The 21,022-nt window shown below is 49.1% G+C and overlaps 1 protein-coding gene across 1 annotated transcript in view; it reads right to left on the reverse strand.

The window, feature by feature from the left end:
* CCDC93 (coiled-coil domain containing 93) overlaps nt 1-21,022 on the reverse strand; it is an 88,803-nt gene that overhangs the window by 2,996 nt on the left and 64,785 nt on the right. The window contains exons 17-23 of the mRNA XM_032411886.1: nt 20,041-20,094; nt 18,589-18,651; nt 15,632-15,740; nt 11,804-11,886; nt 9,773-9,810; nt 8,286-8,370; nt 3,487-3,600 (exon numbers count right to left, since the gene is read on the reverse strand). Coding sequence (XP_032267777.1) covers nt 3,487-3,600; nt 8,286-8,370; nt 9,773-9,810; nt 11,804-11,886; nt 15,632-15,740; nt 18,589-18,651; nt 20,041-20,094 — 546 coding nt within the window. The remainder of the gene's footprint in view (nt 1-3,486; nt 3,601-8,285; nt 8,371-9,772; nt 9,811-11,803; nt 11,887-15,631; nt 15,741-18,588; nt 18,652-20,040; nt 20,095-21,022) is intronic.

Raw genomic sequence — 21,022 nt, forward strand, 5'->3', positions numbered from 1 at the left:
CAAAAACAAAGCATGGGTGTGGGGGTAAAGATGGAACAAGAACAGGCAGACAGTCATACTACTCTATTATTAAATTACCTTCTCTACTTCTGTGTATTTTTTGAAAATTTCCGTAATAAAAAAAGATAAAACAACAAAAGAATGAATAAATACATTCAGTTGTCACCCACTTGAACTTTTAAATGAGGCAAAAACAGCTCAGCAGCATCAACATGCTCCTGTGGTGGCGTCCCTGAGACTGGCAGGGGCCAGTCTATGTACACAAAGCTGAGATGGTGCCGGAACTTCCCAGTACGGGTATCCTGGGCCGTCACCTGCTCTGTGTGAGCGCTCATGAAGTTTCATGCAATCTACCGGAGGCCCTTGGGGAAATTACAGAATGATACTGTCCATCTGTTCAAAGCAAATGCAGAAAGGGTCCTTTAGGCATTTCTTTCCAGAAGAGAAGGGAAAAAACTTGCCTCTGTTTCTGTTACTGAAGACCACACGGGGCCCACCATGTGCCAGACACGGCACTTCAGCCCCCTCGAAACTATGTACTCAAAGTCAGCTTCATGAAAATGCACGGCCTGCATTCGTCAGTGCTAGGCTAGAGTTTAAAGCTCGCTTTGGTGACCTTATGAGAGACCGTGGTTTAGAGACGTAATTAATTAACGTAATACGGCAATTAAAGAGGTTTCAGAGTATGTGTTGTTCCCTGGCCGACTTGCTATTAACACACCTGCTGCGATGAGCAAGCCAGTGGAAACTCAGAGGTCACTGGATGTCTCTAACCAGTGCCTCGACAGCCGGGGAGGCTGGGGGTCAGGATGAGGGGGCACCACTGGAGCTGCTCAGTGAACGTGCAGTACGCCAGACCCGATGAAGGGAACGACGAAGGTGGCCAGGGCCGTGCTCTGCGATGCTGCTGCGCTCTGCATGAATAGTACCTGCAGCCACCACAAGTGCCAGAGACCAGGATGCGGCGGGGATTTAGAACTCAGGAGGAGACCAGGCAGGTGGGGGGGGCAAGGAAAGAAAGCAGACAGAGAGGGTTCTGGAAGAAGACCCTGCCCTGAGATGAAAGTCTGCTCCTTCAGACCAATCTACCACACGTGAGATCTTATCCAGTAACTGCCGTCTGTAAAACAGCACAATTACTCCGGCTGAAGGAATGGGGTGGAAACTGGGGAGCCGTGAGCCTCCGCCAGCGCTTCTTCCTCAAGCTGCGGTGGCCCCAAGGAGGGGCCGAGTCACCGCAGAGGAGCGGGTGGAAAAAGTTTAAGAATTTGGGACAGACACGCAGTTGCTAATTTTAAATTTTTGCCAAGTAAAATGTTAAAAAATAAAGAATAAATACTATCATTTTCATGTCAAAAAACAAGAAAATATGTTTTTTTTTTTTTTAAAGGTGAGTCCTTTATATGAAATCTATTCAGTTGTCTGAAGAACATATATTCCCCTTCCCTTTTTCCCCGACGAGCTTTGGACGGAGGGAAATGGCATGGGCAGGCACATGGTCTAGGGGTCTCAGCGGCCCGGAGGGACCCACGCGTGCTCTCTGACTCGAGGGTCTCTGCGCCTGGGGAGGCAGGATCACAGAAAGCCTGATGCTTACCGTCTCTGAAGGAACCGCTGCCTTGGGAGGTCATCTTTAGCCTTCAGCCCTGAGAGCGCGTAGTGCGAGAAGGAGCTTTTCCATTTCGCTTTTATTTGCTTTGATTTTGACAGCTTATACTTATCTTCCTCAACTTATCTGCTTTTTGTTTCTGCTGTCATAAGGGTAGTGCTGGCGTGTCCCAGCAACATTTAATTCCTCCCCGCTGGGCCTTTTTTCTGAGTTACTTGCATTAAAGGGGGAAAAGAGCTCTGAGGGGGAGCGGAGGGTCCTGTTGGATCCCTGCCAGCTCGCTCACTAGCCCTTCCGAAACTTCAGCTCCAATGCCCACTAACCACAAGGGGCTCCTAGACCCAAGCACTTCACTCAGTCACTCTTCCAGCTGCCTGGCCTTAGGTCTCACTCCTGCTGTGCCCAAGGCCAAGACCGCACCGAGAGAGACCTGCCCTGACCACACCATCTCCATTAGTGCTCCAACCCCCGGCAACAACTGAAATTAGTTCTCACTGGTTATTACTTGTTTACTAGGCTTTGTGTTTCCTAGCTTGTTATCTGTCTCCCCAACCACGACACAAGCTCCTTGACACAGGGAGTGGGTCTGTTTAACAACCTGATATATCCCCAGGGGCATGGTAGGAGCAGGAAGATCATTTATGGAAAGTGTGAGAGATTTTGAAATGTCCATGGGTTGTGGCCTCCACGAGTTAAATTTAAAAAAAAGGGAAGGAGGGCACCTGGGTGGCTCAGTCGTTAAGCGTCTGCCTTCAGCTCAGGTCATGATCCCAGGGTCCTGGGATCGAGCCCCGCATCGGGCTCCCTGCTCAGCGGGAAGCCTGCTTCTCCCTCTCCCATTCCCCCTGCTTGTATTCCCTCTCTCGCTGTGTCTCTCTCTGTCAAATAAATAAATAAAATCTTTAAAAAAAAAAAAAAAAAAAAAAGGGAAGGAGAAGTAGAAAAGGAAAAATCAGGAAGGAAGGAAAAAAGGAAGGGAGGGAGGGAAACAAGTTTTTAAAGATATACAGGAATAAAATTATTGGTATGAAAAGATTGTAATTTTTATTCTGTGGACCTAACACCAGGCTACAACCGACACTTCCAGCCCCTCTATATTTAGCAAAATCTCTATACTCACTGAAACCACATGGATTTGGGTTAGGAATTCCTGAAAATGAAGCTGCTGATATCCTAGTAAGTGACACAATCAAGTCTCTTTTCCAGAAAATCTCATAAGGAAAGGGCAAACACTTTTCTTTCTGGACCCATGGAGAGTAACCCTGTCCAAATGCAGGGAGAAAAAGATGGGGACAAACAAAATTCAGCTGAGCACAGGGTGTTACAGGAGGCAGACGGAGTGCTAGAAGCTTTCACCCCTCACCTGACCCAGCAGAACCCACCAACGAGGCAACAGGTTTGGGGGGATTCAGTTACTGCCCAAGTGCACAGCTGGTAAGTGGTAAAGGCAGGGCTCGAACCCAAGCCGGCCACGCTCGAAGTTCACTCTTCCCACAGGCTTCTCAAGGTCCCTCCCCGACCTCGGATGGGGGGAAGGAAAATTCCAGCTCTGAATGTGTAACAAATGCTGCTTCCAGGTGGCCTTTGATGCTATTTTACTTGTGAGTTTAATATGCTTACTAAACGTTAGGGGAATGAAAATAAAGTTGTGATGTCTCTCAGAACGTTCAATTCGAGACTCGAGATGGGCCAGCGAACCACGCAGTCCTGAACTACCTAGATGCGGTACTTCACTGTTGGATCACACTGCCGACCTGCTGTTACCCATTCCCAGACCAGTGGGAAACCAGGCAACCACTCTGGTTTTTAAAGGCTCCTCTTGAGACGAACACAAATCCCCCCACAGCCTTCCCTGCCTGGCCCCATCTCCCTCTTACCTCCTTGAACTCCTTCACAGTCTTAAAGTACAGCCTCTGCTTTTCTAACAGTTCCAAGTACTGGTCGTTCAACTGGTCTCTTCTCATCTTGTTCTCTTGCTTCTTCTTTTCCATCTGTTGAAACATTTTGGGAAATGGTGAGGAAGGGCATGTAGTGACCAAGGCCTGCAGGCAACACCCAAAAGGTACTATTACCAACATTTTCATGGACTTCTTTACATCACTTCTGAGATTGACCTATTTATTTGCATGATATTACATAGAGGTTTCTCTAATTTACTCAGCAATTCTATCATTGGGCACTAACTGTCCCATTTGTATGTGTGTGTGTGTGATTACAATTTCACAATCAACAGACTGGTGGTTCTCCACCAGGGGTGATTTTGCCCCCTGAAGGGCATGAGGTGGTGTCTGGGGACGGATTAGATGGCCACAGCTGTGAGGAGAGGGTGCTCCAAGTACCTTCTGCTAGGAGCCAGGGATGCTGCTAAACTTTCTACAACATGCAGGACAGCCCCCACACAACAAGGCGTCATCTGGTCCAACATGTTAATTGTGTTGAGGTTGAGAAACTCCTATGTAAATAACTGAGTCCTCTTTCATTCAATGTAAGTATTTCCATGCTATTTTACACTTTCAACAATCAAAACTTTAAAAACTCTACAATATTCCCAATCACACTGCTACTTTACCCATTTTTCTATTGGTGGAAAATTTAGAGTGTTTCCAGGACGGTGACCTCATAAACAAAAGGCTGGATTTGGGTTAAAGACTTTTTCCTAAGGTACCTGACAGCTTAGTCTTCCAACAGATATTGCACGGTCACCCTGAGGACTAAACACGGTGGTGACGAGGCGGTATCACTGCTCCCACAGAGGGTGCACGCTAGAGGGGCTGATGCTAACCAAGCACCTTGCACAATGAGCTCCATGTGCAAATTCCTATTCATGATCGCTACTGTGAAGAGAGTGACTGGGCTGGGGGACAGAGAGGCGGGTGGGTGCACGGCCTCTTCAGCTGGATGGTCATGGAGGGCTCTCTGAGGAGGTGACATCTGGGCAGAGTCAGCAGTGGTATGTGCACTATTTCCAGCAGCAAGCGAGAGCATCACCCAGATGGTGAGGGCAGAAAGCTGTGGGGGCCAGCTGGTGCCTGGCTCGCAGCAGGTGCTCAAGAGCATGCTGGACGGAATCACTGGTCTTCTGATGCCCGAGCAGGGCTTCTGAGTTACACGTTGGAAGGGACGGCGCAGTAAATCCAGGTTAAAGCTGAACTGGCTGCACTGTATCCCAGTCATCCGCCTCTCCAGGCCACAGGCCCATCACCTGGTGAACTGCAACCTGGTGTCCCCGCAGCCTATCCCACCCACATGGGCATTGATCTGCCTGGTCCACTCCTGACCATGTATCCAGCTCCTAAGTCACCTGGTGACCTAATCCTGAGCCCCCTGCCCTCTTCTTTCCACAGGTCTGCACATGGACACCGGTCACATGCCTGAGCCCAGGTCTGGAGTCTGGTAACCTGCCTGCCCCTGAGTCTCCCAGAGGAGGGCGGTCCCCCCGGGGACTCTGGTCAGGGCCATCTTACACTCATCTCTGGCTCAGCAGTCCGCCCTGCTCCCTTCTGGCAGGCTTCCTGATGCTGTCCAGATGACTATGGTTCCTGTCACCACTTCCCACAGCTGCTAGGAACCTTTTCTGCTGAGCTGGGTGGGACCTCACTGCTGGGTCCCTACCCTTTAAGTCACATAGCCTGGCGGATAGATCCCGGACCTTTCCTGCCTGCTCTGTCCTCCAGCAGAAAATCTGGCCATGAATGACTATGTCTTAGCAACATAAACAGGGCACTTTAATAAATTTAATTTGAATGTCCCCAGGTCCAACCGGGAAAGGTAGTGTAGCAACCCTGAAACGGACTGACCTCGAGGCCAGAAAGGCCTGGGTTCCAATCCTACTTCTGTCACTCACTGTGTATCCCTGGACAGGTTATTTCATCTTTTGGAATGACAGGTCCCCTAGTTACAAAATAAGGATAATATCACCTAGATCACAGGTTACAAGGTATGTATGACACTAGTTGTTAAGTGAATGACACATCACTTGGTTCAGGGTAGTACTCAATAAAGACTGTGTTCTGTCTTCACACTGGACACTTAGAATGCGCTTGTGAACAGGCGGTAAGAGCCCTCAGAATCAGGAGCTGACTCGTAGGTGTGAGTTTTATTTTCACACTGTCCTAGCAACCCCTTCCCAAGGCCCACTGTTCCCACTCCTTGCTCATCCCCCTTCACGCTCTAGGTCAGGAACCCTAGATTCTTTTGCGGAGCACTTGCTCCCAGTATTCCAGAGAGCCAGAGACTTCACCTCCTCAGGATGAGGTTAAAATGCCTTCCAGTGGGTGTCTGGGTGGCTCAGTCGGTTAAGCGACTTCCTTTGGCTCGTGTCATGATCCCAGGGAACTGGGTTCAAGCGCCGCGTCGGGCTCTCTGCTCTGCGGGGAGCCTGCTTCTCCCTCTCCCTCTGCCTGCCGCACCCCCTGCCCGTGCTCTCTCTCTGTCTCTGTCAGATAAATGAAATCTTTAAAAAAATAAAATAAAATGCCTTCCAGTATGTGACTCTCTCTTCACTCAGGAGGCCTTCTGTGCACTGTACACACCTTTCCTGTTACATGTACACCCTGCTGGTCTATGGTCTACTCCGTGTACGTCCCACACCCACCAATTCCGGGGCTGTGTGTGCTCCGTGAGGACACAGACTCCCCTGCCACATATACTCTGAGCAGGAACCACCATGGCATCCATAGAGGGAGGGCTATGGTTTTTTAAACAAACACTTCAAAAGACATGCATCCAAGCGAATGTTGTTCTGCAAAGACAGCCTTCTTGCATTTGAAATGCCGGCCAATAATCAAACGTGACCAGGAACCCTCTTTGAGAACTGCCTTTGCAGTCAATTGAATGAATTCATTCACTCAGCAAACAGGTCGTGAAAGCCCACCATGGGTCAGGTGCCGGGCTCGCCACTGGCGATGCTCACATGAGGAAGAGAACCCTCTCTGCCCGTGGGCATCTCGTACCCCACCATCTAGTTGGGGAGACAGACACAGAGCAGCCTCTTTCACTGGCCAGCACTGAGGTACCAACAGCATGAAGCCTGGGGGAGAATGGAGAGAATGAATGGATCACATCCACTTCTTTTCCTAGGAACGCATCTCCTGGTAAACAGGAAGGGGAAGCCAAAGGAAAAAAAAAACAACAAAATAATCAATTCCCAGTGTTCTTTACTATGGACAAGAGCAGCTCTGCAGGGTGCCGGGTGGCTCAGTGGATTGAGCCTCTGACTCTTGATTTCAGCTCAGGTCATGGTCTGGGGGTAGTGAGATGGAGCCCAGCATTGGGCTCTGTGCTGGGGGTGGAGCCTGCTTAAGATTCTCTCTCCCTCCCCTTGACCCCCACTTTCCAGCTCTCTTTCATTCTCAAAAAAAAAGAGCAGCTCCCTAAGGAGGAGCATGATGGCATGACAGCAGGGCGGAAAGGTCCGCCCCGCTGTGATCTGGGTTGTTAAAGGCTTGTGGTTAGCTAGGCTCTCTGTCCTCCTCCTCCTCCGTTATACCCTACCTAGCTCATCAAGAAGGGACCGTCCTGGCTGGGGTTTGTGTACGTGCACAAGGCAGATCACGTGCTGCCTCTTGACTGCTTTCATTTTTGGGGCTGAACAGTCTTGTCACTAGTGGTAATTTCTTTTTTTTCCTCCACTGACATCATTTTATTGAAGTCGTTAATGGAGAGATTAATATTTTCAACAGGGAAAGGGACATAAAGAGCTTTTGCCCTTAGTTCATCTCTTGTGAGATGAGATTATAGGAACCATGAAGGCTGGCCTTCTGTGAGTGGGTTTTTATGATGCCAAGTTCTACAGGCACCCTTTCCCTTGTGTGTTCGCATTCTGACATCACCCCTTGCACCACTCGAGCCCCAAGCTCGAGAGAGGAGATGCCGAGTCCCCAGAGTTTGACTGCCATGCCTGAGGACCACTCTGGTGTGATCCACGTTTTTAAAGGGATCGAAAGTAAGAGATTTGGAAGTATTAGCAAAGACTCATCTGGTTACAACAGCAGAAAACTGTAGCCACGTCTGGTTTCTAGACAGTCATCAAATCTTTACTACAGTCAAAATGGCCCAAGTGCAGAGCCACAGAGTGATGAAAACTCCACGCTGGCCCCAGGATGAATGATTCTCTGTAAGGCAATATCTGGAACTCTCAATGCTTTTCAATTCCTCTTTTCTCTTCTGAGGCATAATATCCTCTCACTTCAGAATTCAGTTCAGTAATTATTTGCGTCTTTTACGGAGGATTCCTGAAAACTAAAATGCTCTCAAGCATCCTAAGGAATGAATCTCTAATGGTAGAATTTCAGGAACCAAAGATCCAGTGAAGAAGAGACTGTGGGCAAGAGAAGAAGTCCATTGGTGAAAGTTGGCTTCCTCATCTATACAATGTGGGTAACACTACTCATTTAGGAAGGCTTCTAGGAGGACTAGCACCATGCTTGGCCCATAGTAGATGTTCAATCCATGGGGCTACCGTTAAGAGCTTCCATTAAACCACCAGCCTATGGAGCTGGTGCTGCCCGTTGCAGGGTCGGAGGTCTGCTGGGAATCCAAGCTGCAGACACTGAAGGTGTGTCTTCAGGATTGGGAGCACGTTCTCAGGATAGGCAGAAGAGGCCTGCTCTTCCTAAGGCCTTCTCCGTAACCAGTGTGAGATCCTGGCTGCACTATAGAAAACAAGTCCTCTCACCTTCATTCTGCTCTGCTTAATTCCTTCTACGATCTGTTCCATCTGACGTAAAAACTGGTCCCGGGCAGTAGGGGAGGCCATGGCTCTGAAAGGAACAATCAGCAGAGTGAAGACCAGCATGCAGGACGCTGAGGAAGGGGGAGGCATCAAGGAGTCTGCCCGGTGCCCAGATGATACCTTTGTGAGGCGTGGTGGACTCCTGGGGGCCCCTGGGTCCCAGGAAGTTAGGGATTCTAAACTCCGAGGAAGGCACGACAATTAGCCTCATCTCATAACTGAATATTAATATTAACCTTTTTACTCACTTTCTCTACAATTTGCTTAAGTATGTATTTTCTTAAAGCAAAACACAATGTTATTAAAATCAACAAAAGTATTTCTTACTTTGATGACGACATGCACTGCCTAAGAAATGAATTCCATTTAGTTTTTAGAAATCTGAGGATTTGGAGGTACTGCTTAAGACTGGTAGACATACTCAGATTTCCCTAAAACCACGGTCAGGAAACCTGGTTTCGTTTCTAAGGGCAGCAGCTAAAGGAGTGGATTTCCTGGTGTCCTGAAACCGTCCCCTTCACTTCCTGCTCTGTGCTGGGAACGGCGCCACAAGAATCCGAGCATGCGGATACAGGGACTGAGAATTCTGCCACAGGACGGGCTGACAGAGCAGAACTCATCACAGCACCATCACACACTGCAGCCTCTCTCAATTATCAGGAAATAATGATGAAGGCACCATTTTTAGAAATGTCAAGGCACTAATTGAATCTGAATCTTATCAGGGAGCTGTGGTTTCTTTTTGGTTTGTTTGTAGTTAGAAATGAAGCTTAAGATCTGGAGTTTGTAATCCATTCAGATCTTAGTCACCGGTCACCTGCCAGGGGCTGAGAGGTTCATGCTGGAAGCAAAGGGAGCCTGCTACATAGACAGCAAGCCCTGGGCTGCCGGACGGGGAGCAGGCCACTGGGCATGCTTGAGGGCTGGTATGACTTCAGTACAGGTGGGCTTGCCATACAATTTTTGGGGAAAAAGAATTCTTATCTGCATAAAGTAGTTTGGAAGATGCACACTCACCTAGAAATAAAACCTATCATTAGATTTTAAAAATCTTTTAAAAAAGTAGATTATTTCATTATCTAAATTGTGACGCATCTTTATGTGCTCAAGAACTAATGGTATTGATCTAATCTTAACAAGACAAAAGTAATATATGAAGAGATTACAGTAGTGAGGCACAAATTACTTGAAAGTTACTTTTTTCCCCCAAGATACTCCTTGGTGTTTCTCAAACTCACTCTAACGTCACTGTATTTTTGCAAGAACATGTAAAGCACGACACAGGTGCACTTTGCAGTGGGGGTGAGAGTGTAAAACCACCTGTCTAGCCCCGTCTCGCCCCTCGTACTTCCTGTCACAGGGAGGCGAGCCGAATGCACAGTGAAGGGTACAACGAGGTACTGACAGGAAGGAGGACGGCCAGGACTTACTGTGAGAAGTTCTCATGAATGGAGTTCAGCAGGCTGATCTGAGGAGGAAAGGAAGAGAAAAAGGAAAAACCATAAGCAAAAGGTAGAAAGAGCCCCGCATGGCCCCAACCACTGCAAGGCTGTCTTGTCTCTGACACTGCTTCTGAAAGCAGCACACCTTGTTTACGGAGATGAAAGAACGTGAGAAAAAGAGCAGCATGTGCTTAGTCCCACAGTTTTTCCCAAAGCATCTACCTTCTGACAGCCCATGACCCCAGGAACGGAGGAAGAGGGCTCCCAAGGGGCCTAAATTCCAGCAGAGAAGACACTCAGCTACCATTAGGGCCCTTTGGGCAGTTGCCACCAGTCCCTGCTTCCTCACCAAACAGTGTTCTTTATTTTCAGGGCTATCAGCTTAGGGGTGAAGAGCAAGGACACTGTGCCCATCCTGTAATTTCCCAATGTGGCCAGCTGCTGGGCGGCTCTGAGAGCCCCCTTCCCACGGAGAACGCCTTAGCCCGCACAGGAGGACCCTCTCTCTGCCCCAGTGATACAGTCCGGGGCAGGGCTCTGAGTTGAGGGCCAGAAACCTCATCTTCTTTCTGGCTGTGTCACTAACTCAGCTTGTCATTGACCCTACTTGGACCTGAGTCTGTAACACGGAAATGGTATTCTTGTCCTTAGGACTCCACAGGGATGCTCGAAAGCTAAAACAGCACAGGCGTAAATGGATTTGGAATAAAAGGCACAATTTATCCAAATACAAAGTTCTATGTTAATATGGCTTGGAATTAAAAGGCTCCCACCCCGCCCCTGCATACTCCTAGTTTTTAAAAGAATGCAATAACTTTAAACACTACTGATGAAGGAAGGTGATGGGCTTTCTCAGAAGGGCTGGCCTGTCCCTAAGTTAGGGTTGGTAAGTCTTCCCCTCACTAGGCAGAAAGACCCCAAGGCCACAGTGTGTGGCAGGGCTACCCCCCCAGGTCTGACATAAATCCTACCAAATGCACTCATCTCATACTCAAATATTTATCAAATGCCTATCATGTGCCTGTCACTGTGGAAGACCCCGGATATAGAGAAAAACAGAACTCAATGCCCCTTCTCAAGAAATGTCCTCTAGGGAGAGAGATTGATCTGGTTTGATTGACAATAGCCAAGAAAGCTGACACTAATTACACATGCCTCCATTTGGGGGTCACGTGAAAGATGCACCTGCGATATCATTCTTATTAAGGGGGCAATCAGTACAGGTGGCAAGGTGACGATGAAATGGAAACAAATTCTGTTGACCTCGAGGTGAGGGGGTAGGCAGAACTAGTATGTGTCTGGAGCCACCAGATACAAGGACCTTCACCATCATTTCCCATTCTGTCTCCATCACAGTCAAGCAAAGCGGGTGTAATGCCCTCTTTTACAGAATAAAACCCCAATCTGTCCAACTGAAAAGCGCATGCTCTCTCCATCCCCCTGTGTTGCTACTATGAAGACCACATTGTTCCTTTTCCTCCCTTAAAACATAGCTGCACACCCTGCCACCATGCTCCAATCATCTGTCATCTGATGTGAGGGAGCCCTGAATCATGAGTGGATTTAACCTGAGTGTCAGAGTAATGCGGAGGGGTGTCAGTGCCCGGGGCACCCCTTTTCACTCCTGGCGGCCACTGATGATTAGCTAGTTTCCCCGTGTCAACTCAAATGAGCCCACCATCCCCATTTTATGTAGCTATTCCTTTAAAACTCAAACTAAAGTTTTGCCAACCCAGGCCCCCTCCACGTGTGCCTTCTGAGTTTCTCTCTAGACATCATTTCTCACAAGGCACTACGAAACTGCGGTCCACCAGTCCCATGTCAGCCCATGCACCTGTGCAACATCAGCTCTGAAGCGTCTCTTACTCTCTACCTCTGTGACCCAGCATGGGGCACACAGCAGGCGCTCCTTCCACTCCCGCCCACTGCCTCCCACTCAGTTTGTCTGAGCTTCCTGGGGTCAACAGCCCTGTCTCTGCTCTTCTGATTAAGTTATCTGCTTTTCATACAGGTTCTTACCTCTTTTTCCAAATAAACCTTTTTATCATCCAGGGTATTATATAAAGTGAAGAACTGCTTGGTTTCTTTGTGCACTGCGGAAACTGTAAAGAAATCAACATACGGATAAGAAAATGCATCAGAACAATCCTAAGCTCCCCCTGCCCCAGGAGGCCCACCCACAGGAGCCCGGCGTGTCAAGGCGTCTGTGTGGAAGCCCCACCGTGCACACAAGCCTGTGCAGAGTTGCTTCGGGCTGGCGGGAGCCGGCCTGCTGTGACTGGCCCAGCCGGGACGAGGAACCTGGCAGCATGTGGGACGGGTGGGTTTCTCAGGTGAGGCACCCTGAGGGGAAGGTGGCAAGGATGAGGAAGCCACCATGCCACCTCCTCCTGCTTAGGTGGCGTCCTCCCTTCCCACACTGCTCCTGAGCAGGAGCCACAGGCTGCTCCCTTTTGGAATCCCTATGCTTAGCACGGGCCTCTACAGCAGGCCCTCCAAAATATCTACTAGATGAGTGTCATGCCTAACCTAGGGCAGAATATGTGCCTAAGGAGGATGAATTTTCTTCCCATTTCTGTGCATATGACTAAGGGGGGAGATCTTATTTACCAGGCTTCCAACATCCTTTCCTATAAAATTACTCTGCATCTCTGTCCACCTCTTGTTTTTCACTCTTCCCTATAGAATGACGTAGGAGGAAAGCACCAAAATCTAGGACTGGGACTGGGCCGTATTCACCAGAGGACGAGGTCAGGGGGGAAGGATTCCTGCCCCAGCTCGTCTTCCTGCTTTGTGGCTGGGTGCTTGGGCGGCCCCCACGTGGCTCTGCGCCTATGAGCCTTCCTCATCGCTCTGAGTTCTTTTAGCATACAGCGGGGGATAAAATCCCAAGACCTGGATTCACAATCAGGCTTTGGGCCTAAGCTGAGCCCTCCAATGTAGCCGTAACCAAAGATCCTGATGTCTAACAGTTACCAGGCACTGGCCGGACGGCAGCGGGGTCTGCTTTCCCAGGGGCTCTTGCTTGTTGAACGCAGGTCCCTCTGGAGCAGCACGAGTTGGGGAAGAGAGACAGGCAGAGCAGGCCATGGGCACTGGTGGTTTCCTTGGGCAACTGCCACTAACATTTAAACCCGAATCTTTAAGCCAATCAGCCAACTTTTAATCTGATTACCCAGTGAGAGCTGTGCCTCCCCACAGCGGTGCAGCTCAAAGATGAGCGGGGGCTGGAGATACTGCTGTACGTATTTGGTAACAGAGGTTAATAACCCGATACAGGTATTTTGAGGCAACAGTCAAAAATGCTCCCAATATCAAACTGTCTAATTTGTATAAAAATTACCACATGAACTACTCAGTATAAAATACTATTCTTTTTCTTTTTTTTTTTTTTTTAAGATTTTATTTATTTATTTGACAGGGAGAGACAGCAAGAGAGGGAACACAAGCAGGGGGAGTGGGAGAGGGAGAAGCAGGCTTCCTGCTAAGCAGGGAACCTGATGCGGGGCTCGATTCCAGGACCCTGGGGTCATGACCCGAGCCAAAGGCAGATGCTTAACGACTGAGCCACCCAGGTGCCCCTAAAATACTACTCTTGTTCAGAGCTTTAGAACAGTGGATTTCAAGCCTGGCTGAAACACAGAATAGCCTGGGAGCTTTTAAAATCTCATGACCAATTGAGATTTTATGGAGGCAGGATCGGGTGATTACAATGTGTAGCCAAAGTTGAAAATCACTGCCATAAATAAACCAATCAACCTTTAGCTTTGTTGCTCAGGAATGTGCCTGTCACCCTTCCTCTATTCAGATCAAGGACTGGGTGGGGACTGTATATATTTGACAATAATAATAATAATGAAAATGATACAGATATTTTGGTGTAACTGCTTGAAAATTTCTTTGGTATAAAAATATCCTATCGGGGCGCCTGGGTGGCTCAGTTGGTTAAGCGACTGCCTTCGGCTCAGGTCATGATCCCGGAGTCCTGGGATCGAGTCCCACATCGGGCTCCCGGCTCAGCGGGGAGCCTGCTTCTCCCTCTGACCCTCTCCCCTCTCATGCTGTTTCTCTCTCTCTCTCTCAAAAAAAAAAAAAAAAAATCTTTAAAAAAAAATAAATAAAAATATCCTATCAAAAGGACTTAAACATGTGTCAAATTTTACTCTGAAATATCCAGATGCAAGGTATTGTTGATTATTATTATTGTTAAAAGCTGGAAAGTAGGCAGGGATACAGAATTACGGGAAAAGATTTAACTTAGGGCAGAAACTATTTTCTGCTGAGAAGCTGCCACTGTTGATACTTGTCCCTGACCATTGGAATCAAGCTCGAGGGCCGTGTACAACACCAGGATAGGGGCAGGCGTGAAAGGAAGCATGACTCTGACCCTAGTAAGGACAGTGCTCTGGCCTGAACCAAGAAGGATGTTCGAGAGGCCAAGGGCCCAGGACAAAATCTGAGGTGGATTCTGGAAGAAGGGATGGAGTTTGCCAAGTGGGAGTTGTAGGACAGTGGCATTCTGGACTTGGGGACAAACTCACAGGCCAAAATGCAGATACCCTCACGAGAGGGGTGAGGCACTGAGGGACTGTAAGGGAAGCTGGCCTGACTGATGCAGGACTCTGATCAGTGTAATTAGGATCTGAAGAGCCTCCAGTAATTATGGAGAGCTATTAAATATTAAAGCTTTTAAAGCAAGAGTGTAAAATGATCAAATTTCTGTTTGGGAAAGACCTCTCAGACAAGAGGGCAGACTCTGGGCAGTGATGAGAAGGTGGCTACAGCAGTAGTCCAGAAGAAATGAACTTGACCATTACTTGGAAACAGAACCAGAAGAGCAGCGGGATCCAGAGAAGACTAAGGGGCTGTGGGTGCTAGACAGTGATCCCCGTGACCAGGAGGAGAAATAGGGTAGGGAGGCTGAATTCAGTTTTGTATCTGTTGGGTCTGACAGTTGAGAAGGGGTTCTAGGCATAGGTAACGAGAGGAGTCGTGGCCTAAGCTGTGTGTCAAAGTGCATGGTGTACTGAGGGGCCGTGTGTGGACCGGGGAAGCCAGAATGTGGGCTCAGAGAAGGAAAGGGGGCCTCCAGGCAGGCCGCTTAGACTGGGGAGGTTCTGGAGATAATAAGGAGAGACATTTTCTTCAGGAGGCCCGGTGAGCTCCTGAAGACTGGACAGCAGAGAGAGGGGGACATGATAGGTGGTGGGTGAGGGACTCAGACAAGGGTATACAGACCGGCTAACGAGCATGCAGCTGAGCTCTGACACAAGTAAGAACAGCTATCAGGGTGGCAGTGGGAACAGACAGGCAGTGACAACTTTGAGGGTCACTCTGAAGCTGACAAGGCCAGCTCGCTGATTCCAGCCAAGAGAGACCAGTCCTGGATTACTGGGTGAATACAGTGCTGTCAAAGTCAAGGATCACAAGGGCAAGAAAGTTCATCCAGAAGAACAATGAGTGAGGACTGATCCAGAGACGCTCTATCATGGAGTGCTCACGTCCCGTGGGAGGCTGGAAAGCGGATGGGGAGCTCAGTGGAGCCCAATGGCTGACCAGGAAGAAGGCGGGTTTAAAACGTCATGCTAAGAGCTCAATTAGCTCAGTCTGTCCACAGAGAGGGCGGCAGAGCACCCTAATGCTGCTCCTGGGGTTAAGGGTCACTTAGCAGTGGGTTATGTGGAATGAGGGCTGGGGGGGCCTGATGATGACAGGGAGCCCCTTCCGGTGGTGGCTCTCACCAATTATGCTATGATGCATGCCCTCCCACACTCACATGGGACAGAACCCTCGCCTCCCGTGCCTCCCAGGACCAGTCTTGAGAGTGTTTGTGGTCGATGCACCTACTCTGGCGGTAGAGTTCAATAAATCTCTTCTGATACTGTATTAGCTCAGCTCGGCTGGGTACTTCATCAATCTTGCGATGCAAAATTGCTATTTCTCGATTTCTTCGAGCCTAAATGCAAAAGGAAGGGGGAGACAATACTATTTGGTAAAAGGTCTTACATGTTCTCTGGGGAGCCAAAATACTGCCCCCACCTCCTTCTGAGCGTAACCACACACCCCACCCAAAAACCGCTATTGGCTTGAGGTCCCCATCTCAGATTCTGATGGACCCTCCTCCCACTTTGTGACACATGGAGAAGGTGTGTGTGTGGCTATGAACTAGAACCAGAGAAGGCAGCAAATGAATGGCTAGGGACAGAAGATCCTACGTGGGAAGGGCTTTTGTGGACAGTCCTCGGCCATCCCTCTAGGCCCCAAAGGACTCAAGAGTAGCTGATTCTACCATCACCAGGTGGGGAGCAGGAATGAAAAGGAAGGCTTCCCAGATGACGAAGAACCAAATTCCTTAGCCTATTGAAAAGCTCCTACAATTTACTCCTACAGTATCTTTCTCGCACTTTTGCCCTACCATGGACTGGGGGTCCAGTAGCCAAACTGGCCACTGACGGCACCTGGGGAGGCAGAGTGGTGCGGTGTGGATGGGCTCCCACACTGTTCCCTTTCTTCTGTGCCACCCTATCTCGCTCTCCCGTCTGCCCTGCTCACAACAGCGTGTGGGGGTCTCTAAGTACTGGGGAAAGACAAGCCTCCTGGGGAGAAACCCACCAAACCCAAAGTAGGGGCTCTGTGGCTCTGGTCAGAGGGAAAAATGTGTTTGTCCTTTTGGCCAAGGCTACCCTGTCCCTGGGTGCTCAGGCTCTGACTCCTGAATTTTTGTCTTCCCCCCCCCCAAGAATCTTACTGTTTTTACTGCATCTTTAACCTTTCCCTTTCTACTGGCTCCCCCTTCTCACCAGCATCTAGACAGGCTAAGGTCCCTCACCCCTCAAAAGCCCTTCGCTAAGTCCTGATCACCTTTCAGCTAGTAGGCTCTTTCTTCTTTTTTTTTTTTTTAAAGATTTTATTTATTTATTTGACAGAGAGAGACACAGTGAGAGAGGGAACACAAGCAGGGGGAGTGGGAGAGGGAGAAGCAGGCTTCCTGGGGAGGAGGGATCCCGATGCGGGGCTCGATCCCAGGACCCTGGGACCATGACCTGAGCCGAAGGCAGACGCTTAACGACTGAGCCACCCAGGCGCCCCAGCAGGCTCTTTCTTCTGCAACAGCAGCCCAACTTCCTGAGAGCCAGCACCCCCAGTGCCTGTAGCCGCTCCCACGCCCGCAGTCATCCTTCTCCCCACTGGCAGCTGGCTTCTCCCAACACCTGCCGCACTGCTCTCACTAAGTCACCGCAGACCTTCTCTGGGAGACAGTTCATGGATAATTGTCAGCTTCTAGCTTTCTTGATTTCTAGCAAAATTTACCATTCTCTCTGCTGAGCCTTCTGCTCAGCTTCCACAAGACCCTGGCTTCCCCAGGCCTCCAGCTACCTCACTGGGGAGTTCCTCCTTTTCCTCTGCCTGTCCTTACACAGGTTTTACCCCACTGTCACAGCTTTGGTTACCACCAACATAGTGCTGCCACCCAATGGCCAGCCCAGACTACCCTGAGCATCAGACCTGACACCCGATCACTTCTTGGACATTTCTACTTGGTTGAGTGCCCCAACTTTCAAGAGCCGCAAACAGATCTCAATAACACTCCTATTCACACACACCCCCTTGAACCCTGTTCTTTTTTTAATGCTTTTTCTCAATGAATACAAGTACCCACCCGCATCAGAAATTCAAGCACCATCCTTGACTCCTCTGTTTCTTTGACTCAGCTGGTGCTAAGTTCCATCAGATACGGCTTTTTAATCTCTCCCATGCCAGCTCATGTCCGCCCAGCCCCATGGTCCCCGCTCTGGCTTAGGCCCCCAGCAGGCTTATGGTTTGACTGTAGCTTCCCTCTAGGGAGTCTGAAGCTGCCCATGATTGGCAATTTGCATATCAACTCCCTTGTATTTGATGTATAGGGACATATCTTGGTTCTCAAATAGCCAGCCAGCTCCCAGAAGATGGGCCATCCCATTTACCATTCCTGGTGCCTAACACAACACTGAATATACATACAGTAAGCACATAGTCACCAAGTCTTCAGGTATGCAGTTGTCTATTTTCCTGGTTTCATTTAATTCTGTTTCTTTAAAGATTAGCAGTGTCCCTGTATCAGGGACAAATCTGATGCACCCAAATTTAACCAAACAGCTCAGCAAAGCAAGCAAGAGCCAGAGATAGGAGAGACAGGGGCTCACTAGCCCCTGCAGCCCTTTGACCATTCCCGTCAGAGCCTGGCTTTCTCTTCCCGGAGAACAGGGAGAAGGCCCAAGCCAAAGGACAACACGAGCTAACTCTGGGCTTCTGAGCTTCCATGAGCCAGATCCTGGCAATGCCAGGGATTTTGCAAAGAAATTTTGACTCTGTGTGACTTCAGCTTTAGAACCAACCATATTTGATGGCTTTCTTACAAATCTCCAAGGTTATCAAATAAGACCGCTAAAATGGGCACGTGATTTTAGAGGAAAAGTGCTAGACAAGAGCTCTGGAACTTGAAGGCTGGCTTTGGCACTTACCAGCTTCTTGACTTTGGACAAGTACGTAACTGACTTGAGTGAATTACTTCATATAGAAAATGAAGCTAATACCTACTCTCCACCCAGAGATCTTGATCAAATCCATCGAGATGACCGTGAAAGTAACGTACTGATGCGAGGTGTTACTGTCAACATCCTAAACCACACAGTTCCACTCCAGACAGAACACTGGCAAACCGCAGCCTCCGTACCTGTCGTTCTTAGATACTGAGACTTCCTAGTTCTCGACAGGAGACCCAGATAAGTGTATTTATGTGTTTTTTTGCTCTTGCTTTCACTTACCTGTAGTAAACGGATCTTGTAAAGTTTCTCTTTCTCCATGTTATACCGTCTGTCTAGGTCTTCCTAAAAATTGGAAAAGGACACAATTATCTAAGAGCAGGAAACTTTCATTCTTTGATAAAGTCTTTTGGAACTGAATAATATCTCTCCATTCTGAGGCCCCAAATTTCTTTTCTCAAATGGCCGAGTTTAGAGTCTGGGTCTTATGTGAAGTATCCCCCAAATTTATGTGCCCCCCCCAAAACTATGATGATAAGGAGATAATTATTAAAGAATCTGTTGTTCTAAGTCCCCGTGTTTATAGTGACACTGGTTTGCTTTCTATGTTTCTACTTAGAGCTACACTGTCCAACATGATAGCCACTAGCTGTGTGTAGTTATTTGAATTTACATTCACTGAAATTTAAGAATATTCAGTTTCTCAACTGCAATAGCCACACATCAAGTGCTCAGTAGCCACAAGGAGCTAGTGGCTATCATACTGAACAGTGTAGCCACAGAACGCTGCCATCAATGCAGAAAGTTCTTTTGGACAGCACTGAAGTACGAGAGAGGAACTAGCTCTCACTGAGCCCCATGAGGTAAGACATGGTTAGATGGTTTGCTACATCAAAGAAAGCTATGAAAGGGGTCAGAGCTGTCTTCTCCCCCAGCACATGTATGTACACGTGCGCACACACCCCACACTCAGTCTCCCCCACAGGGCCCAGCTGCACGCAAACCCCACACGACTGTACTACAGGACTCCTGACGCTCATTCTCTAGTCTGAGGGCACAAAGGGAAGAGGCAAACATTAAAGAAGCAAGTGTTTAGAGCTTTCCTGCTTTGCTCTTCTTCCTCTTTTTCTTTCTCCTGGATGTTTGTTTTGGAGGGTGGGGAGCACTGGTTTAACTCAGAACAGGGGTCAGCAAACTATTGCCCATGAGCTATACCATACAACCCTTGGGCCAAATTCACCTCACTGCTTCTTTTTGTGAATAGTTTTATAGGAGCGTAGCCATGTTCTTTCATTTCCAGACTGACTACGGCTGCTACAGCGGGGTTGGCACACCATGCTGAACATATTTCCTATTTGGCCCTTTACAGTTTGCTGACCTTGGAATGTAGTACAGTAGAGAGTTCTCCCCCTGCAGGACCCCACCCCTCAGAGCCTACGTGCTGTGACCAGCCTGTGTGGTGAAGGCACGCCTCTCCCCTTCTCAGCTGAGATGCCCGAGCAGACACAGAATGCCTGCACAAAGTGCAGGGAGAAAACCCACCAGAATGGCGGTCTTCAGGACCATCCTGCGGAGACCCTGCTTCCATCTGAGGGGCCCCCCGAGAGCCCGCACGGGAAGTGGTGGTCATAGAGAAAACTTCAGTCGGCCTGAGAAACTGTCAGGGGAGGGTACAAGGCTGGCCACCACTCCCGTGGAGGACAATGGCAGTGCTGAGAATGGGTGGGTACTTACATTATGAGTCATCCCAGGGGTTACGGCACCATGTGGCTCTCCAGCAGACAGGCTCTGAAACGATGAAAAGTAATGCACGCATTCCTGACTAAGGGGAATGGGACAGAAGCTGTGGGTCTGCATTGTAGGAAGGGGTGGGGGTGGGGGACCGTGTCCTTGGGCCCCAGATTTTAAATTGTTCTTAAATCGGTGTCACACCCAAACAAGCTAAACGGCAACTGTCTTTGAACGTCATAATCCCTCTAACAAGATGTGATTGCTAAGAAGAGAAATAGGATCCTGTAAGTCTGATTTGTACAAACTCAGAGGCTGATTGGGCTGACGAATTGAGCCCTAAAGGTTCAGTTTTAGAAACAACTGGAAAGGCCCGCTGTGTGATGACAGTCCCAGGACACCACTGCACTGGGAGGCCAGACTCTGCTACTCCTCCGCGCCAGTCCTGTGCCACCAGCACGGAGGCACCTCCAAGACCTACGTGCTACACAGCCGGGGCACGGTCCCTGAGCGGAGGGCACACGGACAGGTGCTGGTTGGCTCGGACCTTCCCCTCCCTGAGCCTTGAGCTGCCCGAGCCTGTTCTCAAGGGAGAGAGTGCAGTCAACGGACTCTGAGACCACATCCAGCTTGCGCATCCTAAGCACAGGGGGCCTCAGCGAATGAGCTTGGAATGAAGTGTGAGAAGGGGAAACACAAACAGCAATCCCTACAATCTTATTTGGTGAGAGAAACACTTTCTTTCTGGCCTGTGTTTTAACTTAACTTTTAATGGAAACTCACACTAGCTCCTCGGAGGAGCAAGTCCTCTGTCCTGAGAGCAGCTGGTCGGACGTGTTCCGTACGTCCAGCAATGTTCAGTGCCGCTGGGGCTCTGACGCTACCTCGTTTTCTGCTTCCCGCTGCCTTTTAGGGGTGGGGCCTGTCCCTAGGCAGGAGTGGAGGATGGGACCAATAAAGCCGTACAACACTTAGAGAACAAGTTGCC

Source organism: Phoca vitulina, unplaced genomic scaffold (genome assembly GCF_004348235.1).
Source record: "Phoca vitulina isolate PV1807 unplaced genomic scaffold, GSC_HSeal_1.0 scaffold1, whole genome shotgun sequence".
Lineage (NCBI taxonomy): Eukaryota > Metazoa > Chordata > Mammalia > Carnivora > Phocidae > Phoca > Phoca vitulina.